This window comes from Coloeus monedula (genome assembly GCF_965178545.1).
Source record: "Coloeus monedula genome assembly, chromosome: 4".
Taxonomy (NCBI): Eukaryota; Metazoa; Chordata; class Aves; order Passeriformes; family Corvidae; genus Coloeus; species Coloeus monedula.
Window position 1 is genome coordinate 56,994,874 of NC_138784.1, and position 9,539 is coordinate 57,004,412.

At 37.1% G+C, this 9,539-nt stretch overlaps 1 protein-coding gene across 1 annotated transcript in view; it reads left to right on the forward strand.

Annotated features, from left to right (window-relative positions):
- Nucleotides 1–8,509, forward strand: part of IL17REL (interleukin 17 receptor E like) — a gene marked incomplete at both ends in the record, with an annotated part of 41,609 nt that extends 33,100 nt beyond the window's left edge. The window contains 7 exons of the mRNA XM_082279587.1: nt 632–679; nt 1,334–1,391; nt 1,726–1,871; nt 4,403–4,462; nt 5,358–5,415; nt 7,439–7,493; nt 8,482–8,509. Coding sequence (XP_082135713.1) covers nt 632–679; nt 1,334–1,391; nt 1,726–1,871; nt 4,403–4,462; nt 5,358–5,415; nt 7,439–7,493; nt 8,482–8,509 — 453 coding nt within the window. The remainder of the gene's footprint in view (nt 1–631; nt 680–1,333; nt 1,392–1,725; nt 1,872–4,402; nt 4,463–5,357; nt 5,416–7,438; nt 7,494–8,481) is intronic.
- Between the last annotated feature and the right edge of the window lie 1,030 nt (nt 8,510–9,539).

A 9,539-nucleotide genomic window follows, 5' to 3' on the forward strand; every position in this document is an offset into this window, starting at 1 on the left:
TGTTTGGCTGTGTATTGTGCTCAGTCACTTGAGCAACAGGGTTTATTTAAGTAGGATCACTTATATGGCTAGTAATTGTTTATATAAGACAAGGCTTTTTGTGGTAAAGCCCTTGGTGGGTAAACAGTTGTTAATCAAGAAAATAATGTTTTGTGGATTGCTTAAGTGGATTTCTAAAATTCAGCCTACATTTCACTGTTCTGAAATAGGGATATGGGAAACTGAAAGATTTCTCAACTGATGGTGGAATACTTTTGGGTGTATGTTTAAGTGTTCTGCTGAGTTGTTCATGAATGGCAAATAAGGGATTGAAACAAGATGACTGTGTAATCAGAATTTTGCACAAGCCACCATGGAATCAATTAATTTAGCTCTAATGGGTCAGGCTGACCATAAAAAATACTATATGTTGCAGATAAAAAGAAGCAAATTTTTCAATAATCCAAAGCAGCAGTTGTTTCTAACTATTTTATGTGATTAACTGCCTGGGATATTTATGAAGTAAACAAACCAGTTCCCTTCTCAGTAATCAAACCATGAAAATTTTGAGTAATTGATTTTACTAGTGAAATTGATTAACTAGTGAAACTAGTTAATAAAACTAGCTAATGCTGAGTTCTTTGTCTTTCAGCAGGTTAAATATTCTCGTGTGGACACTCACCCAAGACTTTGCATGAAGGTAAAGGGATTTCTTTGTAAAACACGTATTAACTGCCCTTTTTCTGTCTCTAAAAAAAATGAGCTGCTGATATTTATGATCAATATTTTGTTTCATAGGTCTGATGAATGGGAACTAAGAATGAAGGAAAAGTGAAAGATTAGATTAGAAGGTGATTGTTTTGAAGTGCAACAGCAATGATAGATAGGACACAGGTCAGATTTTGCCCTTCATTTTTTCCGTTTAAGAACAGCACAAAAAAATGGTTTTCATCAATGCAAACTCTGAAGAATGTGCTAAACTTAACATATAAAGTTTTTCATATTAAAATTTGAAAATAAAGTGATCAATACAGTACATTTAATGGAGTATCTCTTACTAATCTAGTTGAGAAAAAAAAAGCCAAATAAGGCTAACACAGGCATATTATTCTTTTCTTTTAAATTACTTTTAAGTCAGTGGAACCAGATGTTTCTGTAAAATATACATGACTATAAATATCTGAAGAATCAGGGGATCTAATTTAAGTCAAGGGTTGGAAGATATCATAAAGCAGGAAAGCTGTGAATTAATCTTCTGCAACTTTCTGGAATGTTCTGATCATCACTAGTTGAATATTTTGCCACAGATTGAAATTAAAAATTTGGTTTTCCTAACAGATTTTTCTGCTTTCAGTTTACAACCAAACGAGGATCTTGGATTAAATGTCCATTTGCTCATGGAGAATTTCCAGGTAAATATATATTTTTAAAATTACATAAAATTATACTATGGAAAACATTTAAATCAGTCACTAGATATGAGCTGTCTCTGTTAAGTGAGAAGTGTTCACAACACTGTAAGTTGTAAGTTAAGTCAAAGAGATTTGAAAGCTCGTTACTTCTATGTATCCTCAGTAGATCTAGTGTTCATCAGCATAAAAAGTAACTTGTAGGAATCAAAATAATTACTTACATATCATATGATAGCATTTAACAAATACAAAAAGATTTATTTTAGGCATAAATTTTAGAATATAGTGTATGGTCCCTTTACATCTAAAAGTAAGTCTTTTCCCCTAATATCAGCCTGGAAAATGAGGACTGCTGCAGTTGCAGAACAAATACAAGTTTTCTTCACATCCCAAACCAAGGCACAGTTCTCAGTGCTTGTGTGTAACAGGACGCAGATGGCTTCATGTGAATCTCTTGGGATGCACCATTCAGTCTCTGTGGTTTGTATATATTATTTCTTAAGCACTGTAAGACTTTTAAACATACCTAACTGCATTCATTTATTATTCCATTTATTGTTCTGCAGCTTGAATCCATTAATAAATCATGTACATATTGGAACAATTACTGGAACATTTTAAAAGCATGTAGTTCTAATTCTGATCTCACACTGAAGCAAGAAATAAACAAAGATCCTGAAGTCAAATGAGTCACATCAAAGGATGTGACTATTGAGCATATTCTTCTAATGTCATTTTTGTAGTGTGGTATTTGTATTATGTATATAGCAAATGTTACTGTTAGTATTTCATATATGGGTCACTGATATAGCTGACCTGGCAAATCACACATCATGAAATGTAAGACTTGAGGCATCAATCCATGATGAACTCTAAATGTCACAGCTGCCAATACAAACTCAATATGCAAAAAGGGCTAGTTTTCAGCCAAATTATCTTTTTGACCCAGCTGATTTTTGTGGCTACACAACTGCTTCTTCCAGCAAAGTGGGGACAGAATAGGAAAAGATTATGGGAGGACGAGATTTCTGTTTCAGGCAGCAGCTAGTCATGAGAGCCTCATTCCTCTCTCACAACTAAGTCTACTTCTCACACATTTTCAGTGCAGCACTGTGGTTTGCCTTTGCCCATTAACCCTGCCTATCAGTTACCTTGTTGGCCCAAACTGTGGTCTACTGAGAGACACATCTGGAAAGTGAGGTCAAACAGCAAAAGAGTGGCCATGGCATTATTTTTCAAGCAGGGGACTATTAGCAGGATATATTCTAGTAACTACTAGGACCACCATGCTGAAAGACATCCCTCTGGTTCAGCAGCCAGCTCCTCAGTAGTCTTATGTCCACTGCTAAATATGTGCTCCTGCTGTCTGCTCCACTGACCAAGTACATGAGGTGTCATATAATGAATTTTGAGAAATTTAAGAAATCTAGATGTTGTGATTTGAATTTTTACTCCTGACTGTGCCTGTTGACTTCACTTCACTATAGGGGGATGTGCTTTTAGAAGATACAAGCATAGCTCCTCCATCTGCCCTCTCTTTAAGATATATTCCAGCTGTACTTATTTGCCACTATATGCAGGGACACAATGCAGCTGTGCCTTCTTCAAGTACTTGTGATACTTCTAGTGAGAAGGGTGCACATACAAGGGGTTAGCTGATAACCAGGGAGCTATGAACGAGGATTTCTTAAACATAATGGGCTGGAGACTGAATTTGGCTGGAGGCTGCATTTGTTTTCTAACAATTCAGTTTAGATAGTTATTGCACCTCTGGTGCTGAATGTAAAAGAGCAGCTGTTAAAAGCAGAGTTCTCTCACTCAGCTCAATCTGAGGACATGTGTAAGCAGACGGTGACAACTTGCTCCTCTAGGAGATCCCAGAGCTGAATAACCATGGGGGAAGGCCTGGGAAAAAACAGCTATCCTAATTAACCCAGACCACAGAGGGCATTGGTGGTAATATCAGGAGTCTGTCCTAATGGGAAAAGCTGTGTGGAAAATGCTGTATTACTGGCAGAGATGGAGATCTGTAAGGTAGAAGAGTTGTCAGTGCTCAGGGAATGTCCAGAAGCACTTCCCTTCAACTGGTCTATTTCAGATGAAACCTGTGGAGTTTATACCTTCTGGTTTTAAAGGTTCCCTGTGTGAATTGCTAAGTGAAAGGAGTAATGGTGGAGCACCAATAAATCACAGCTAGATAATGAAGTGTGTGTTTCATGAAGGCACTGATGCATTTAAAAATGATGTTTTCTTCCCTGTGGTACAAAGTTGTTATGTCCTCTGCTACTGTGACAGAAGGGGATCCCACATAAATTACATACGGTTCCTTTCTCAACACCATGCACAGTATACACAAACTTTTCATCAAGACCTAACTCTGTGTTCTCAGAAACCAATGTTGATCCCTAACTACTAATTCCTCGTCAGTCATGTTTGAAAATTTTCCCCAAATTACTTTATGAGTTTGCCACTCTGAAGAGAGTGGTGTAGGATTCATAGCTATTGGTGGAGTAACAAACATTATTTTGAGGACAAACCATAATCAATCAAATATTAAATGTCAAGCTAGTCATTTAGGACAATTTTACCCTGAGGCTCAGCTTGTTCTCAGCATACAATGGGACGGGATGTCCAGAAGAACTGTAAAGACGGGGTCATTCCTTCAACTCGTACACCAGGGAAAAGAAATGAAGATGGTGTGAGGAAGCAAACATGGTGTGAGCTGCCACACTGGGGGGAGAGTGTCCTTCTTATGAAGCCCATAAAATGCAGTATCATTAGCCCTCTTCCTGTGCTGCCACACTGTGCTTGCCAGAACTACACCAGCTGCTTATGGTCATTGAGATCTGGGGTTATCTCTGAAAATAAATAACCTTTCATTAATTTTCTAACACAGCAGAACATGTAGCAATATGGGCAACCAAACCAAAGAGCTGGAGAGACACAGTATGTTTTCATTGTTCTGGGGTATAGAAAATAGTATGTTTCAATTTCTTTTTTTTCTTCATTAGGGAGATTCTGTTTCAATCCCCATGTCACGGGAAATGTGTGGCTCAACAATTTGCATTCAGGTATGTGTCTTGCTTTTGCCAAGTACCTTGTACAAAATAAACTAATAAACAAATCATTAAAAAACCAAGCAAACCAGCAGGTACTCTCACTGCTTTCTCCTCTCAGCTAAATCTGATTACTGTGCAAATCGAGTTGGCAAAGAGCATTATTTATAACTTGGTGTGCTGCCACCACCTTGCTTTGAGATGACATTAATTAACTGAGAAGTTGCTCTCCGTGATCTTGCTCCTCTGTCAGTGGTAGATAAAAGGCTATCACCAGGATATTGCTAATTCTGTCTTTATATGTTCCTCCACAAAAAAAAAAATCCAAGCTATCAAAAGATCCAAGTAAATAATAGATGAATTTTCAAAAATTGACATTGGCTAGAAAAGGTGAGGCATATAGCAAACAGCCCAGCACATGCATGGTATCCTAGAATTAGTGCTCAGCAGACACTGAGTGAAATGAAACTGATAGTGAGCTCTGAGGCTTCAGTAGCTGCCCTGGAAGGCCCTTCTCAGCTTTACTTTCTGCTGCTGGGAAGAAAGAGGCAAGATGAAAGTGAGATTGGCAAGAGCCTTCTGAGTAATGAGAGTAGTTGTTCTTTCCCTAGTGAGAAATGAAATTTGGTGGCAAGACTGTTATTTTCCTGCATAAATTATTTATTTTGTAAATAAGACATGTCAGACAAAACCAACAAAAGTTATGATTAGCTCTATCATTTAGAGACCTAAGTGATTGCAACTCACTCAATATACACTAGACCAGCAATCTCCATATGTGTTTATTTAAAAACAGATTTAAAATGCAGTCACTTGAGTAAACCAATAAAGCAATCTCATTTTGTCAACACAAGTGTTTAGTAACAGTTCTGCTGAAAAGGGAATAAGCCTCAATTCTTTCTTTTAAAAGGGCTGGAGAACAGATGTAGATTATTCAGTTCCACTGCAGGTCTGTGATACCTACTGTGGTAAGTATGCATGATAACAAAAGAAACATTGGGTCTTGATTCTGTAGAAGAGAACATTTCAGGTGAAGTGTGTTTTCACTGGGAAACTGAGGTGGGATTCACCTGACTGAATGTAGATGTGTGCATGAGAGCTAGATAGGCTCAGGTTCCTCTACAGACAATGGACTCATATACCTCATGAGCTATTTTAATTAGCTCTGCAAGGGCAACTTGTGTGGCTGGCTGCTGCCTCTGCTTCCTGGGTGAATTTTCCACCCTGTGCCAGGTTCTGTGTGTCACACCTGTATTTACCTTCCTGTCAGTACATGAAAAAAACATGCCTTGGCAAGGAGAAAAAGGGGACTACAGCACAGTCCTGATGTCAGTTCCCTACCACTGCAAGTGGGTCAGCAGCCCTTCCCTCACCTTCCCAACAAGTGGAAGTTTGCTTCTGGATATTATTTGAGGTACACTCAGATACACTATGGAGTCAGAATATTCTGAAATCTCCAAGCCCTGAAAGTAAGGCAGTGTAGAAGTTAGTGAGTTCAGAGCAAACTAAGGCTGTGGGGTTTATGATTAGGAGTACAGGAACGGATTGACTAATTTAGAAATAAGAAGTCTAAAAGGAATCATGCTGAGAGAAGCCTCAATCTGAGCATTTCCAAAAACACCTCCCCAAACTCACACAACCAACCAACATCCCCTTCCAGTTCACTCCAAATATAGTAAATCCTGTGACAGATTTTCCCTGTTGTCTAAAAGCACCTGTCAGTGAACTACACCTTTAGATCTGAAAGCCTGATAATAAAAAGAAGAGAGCTTGAATTTGCAGTTTGAATATAGTTCCCTGTGCAATCATTTGTATAATGCCAGTTCAGGTTTCTTCTCCACTGAAAAACTCGTAACAAGCCCACTCAAGATGAATAAATTAAATAATCAGAGTGTTGTGTTTCATACAGTGTGGATGAATGTTCATTTTTCATGTTTTCCATTTAACAAATGCAGAGTATGACAAAAACATGTAAAATAATTAAAAGCTCTAAAGCTGGCAGTCTTGGAATTTCCCTGCATCTCATAATAGGAGAGACTATGTGTAGTAAATGAAATTAGGAGAACACTGAAAGCTGACTAAAGAACTTTTTGGGCACAATATTTGATTTAAATGTTGAACATTTTGTCACAAGTTTCTTTGGTTGGTTGGTTTGGTTTTTTGTTTTGCTTGTATGTTTGTGCGTGGCTTTTTTTTTTTCTTTTCTTCTGATCAGGAATTTATAGAGATTCAGAAAAAAGAAAGAAATTGTGCACTTACCAAGAATATTAGAACTGTAATATGTCATCACTGTGCTCATTGTACATTAAACTTATGCTTCATGGATTCTGACATAACTTATGTTTTTGGAATAATGGGATCCACATTAGTTGGTAGATAAATCCATCTCTATCTGCGGACCAGTGTTCTCAAAACCTCCTTCTAATGTTAAATGTGCATGTTAAGTATTACCATTAAAGATATCAAGCAGCCTCAGTGTGTCCAAAAGAGTCATGACATTATTAAAAAGCAAGATTACAGTCATAACAACATCTACTATAAGAAAAGTCAGTGTGTCTAACCATCAGGAAGGCTGCTTTTTACCCAGGCTTCAAGAAGAGCTTTCTGGCATGTAGAATTTATTATGCTACAATGGACTGCGTTTTTCTATAAGTAGCTGTGCTTTGGGAATTACAATTCTTGGTCTTGTTTTTTCTACAATGATGGAAATGGGAAAATAACTTTTTATTTATTTTTTTTTTTTAAATTTCCATTTAATAGCATTGACTTGGAGGCAAAACTTTGTGTTCTTTTTAAATTTTATATTTCCTTTGACCACTTTCCTGGGTTCTGTTTAATAAAGCCAAGCATTTTGAGACATTATTTCACCTATAAAATAAGAAACTTGTGTGTTTTGTATGAAAAAATAACCAAAATCAGTTACTGTGAGAATAAATATGTGAACCATAACGAAAACAAAATGGCAACCTATATTTGAACTTGTTCCCTCAGGTTTTCATGGTCAGTCACACAGTGATGGAAACCCAGCAAAGGCCATGACACACAGGTATTGATCTAATGTCCAGTTTAAAACATCTGTGGGAATGTGTGGAGTTTTTAGTCTTGAAACCATATCATTGGCCTTGATACAGGAACAGAAGGAATATCTGAATGAATTTTGTATATAGCTATAAGGAATATCAGGTTCTTAACTCTCTCACTGAAGACATTCCTTGGTTGTGTGCTCTCTCTCCTCTTGCTTTCTCTCTTTGCAGTTTAGTCTGGAATCAGAGGTCTGCTGCTAAAGTGAGAAGAAAGGGAGCCAAATAACCAGTGGAAGTGAGACATTTGTAAAGTAAAAAGGCAACCTTTGAGAGCCCTGAAACAAACTCAGATCTGCTGTGCATGATCATGCTGTGCATGATATTCACATTACTAGCACCTGTCCCCTGCTTTCTCACTGATGTTTGCATGCAGATCAGTTCCCTCTGTGCTCTCACTGATTAGACATGTCTGCTCAGCCATTCCAGTGCTGCTTCTTATTGCCGCAGTCCTTTACAAAATACCTCTCCTAGGCTACAGACAAATCAGTTATTAATGCAGCCCATCGAGGTGCAATTTGGTAGACCCCAAGCCCTTAAAAATTCTCTTCCTTTAAGGACACCCTTTCAGAGCCAACATAGAAGAGTGTAAGCAACCTAGAACTCCAGAGAAAAAAGAGATGGTCTGAAAAAGCCTTGTTAAAAGATGGGGAAAAGATGCAGCCTTGCAAAAGCTATGCAAATCATGTAGTTGAGAGGGGGCTACCATCCTTGCTTTGAGGCAGTCTTTGGCTTCTCCCTTGTCAGAAGATGCCCTTCAGAATAAAGTATCCTGGTTTTGTTTATTTGTTCATATGAGCACAGTTTGAACTGTGACAGTCAAGAACACAAGCTGTAGACAAATGGTTAGATTTGTTATTTTACACCAACTATATATGAATGCAATGAACTTTTTCACATTTTGGAGAAAATAACCTCACAAAAATCTTCTTTCCTCTTCTGTTTTTCTCCTAGGATGAAGAGTGTGCAGTCCTTGCATTGAATTAAACATGTTCTCAAGGTTCTCAGTATCTTTTCAACATTGTATTTTGGTGCAACTTGCAAATCTTGTCTAACTCTCATTATACTTTCTAAATACTGTGAAATTATTCTCATGAGTGAAGAATTGAGCAACTTGAGCATACTCTAATATGACAAATTCAGATTATGATTCCTCATTTCCCAAGTATTTCAAAACAAAAAATGTCTTAGATCACTTAGAAAATCAGGTCCACATTTCCCATCTAAAGTAGCATTTTATATAAAACATGCTATACTTGAGTACTTTCATAGTACTTTGTGTACCTATAGAACAAGTATTTCAGATTTTCTTGTTTGTAACCTTCATTTTTAACCATAAGCAAAAATTTTTGAGAAATGAAGTATGGAGGAAGTTTTCTCAGCTTTGATACATTATTCTTCTTTGCAATTTCCTGTCTTGACTTTCTCATGCCATTCTGATAATCTCACCATCACAGACCATATTCCTCAAGTATATCTAACAACTGCTTTCTGTGTTTGCATTTGTATTTGACTTGGAGATAATTTTCCTATTTGTCCGAGGTAGTACATGTCTTTGGTTCAATATCTATTTAAAACTGCCTTGTGGAAATCCACTCTAGAAGGAAATAGTTTAATGGAAATATTTTTCCCCATTATATCATTATTTATACTCAATTGTTCAGGATAATATTACACAGTGTACTGATTATCAAATATTTGGCCTTTATTTCACTGAATAGTCCTGTCAAACATCCTTCCTATTGTGTAACATGGGAATAAAGGCAACTAAAAGATGATTAATGGCATATCATGAAATCATGTGGAATTGATCATGTGAGGTCAGGAATACGGGTTAGGAGTATCTGGAACAAGAAGTCGATCAATAAAAAATATTTTCCATCTGAGTGTGTGGGTTTTTAAAATTTGTTTGTTTTGTTTCAAGACATTCATTGAGACATTTACAGAGTATGGGATAAGAGACATATCCACTGCATTGAAACACAAGATTTTTTTGAAGTGCCCTGGAGAGG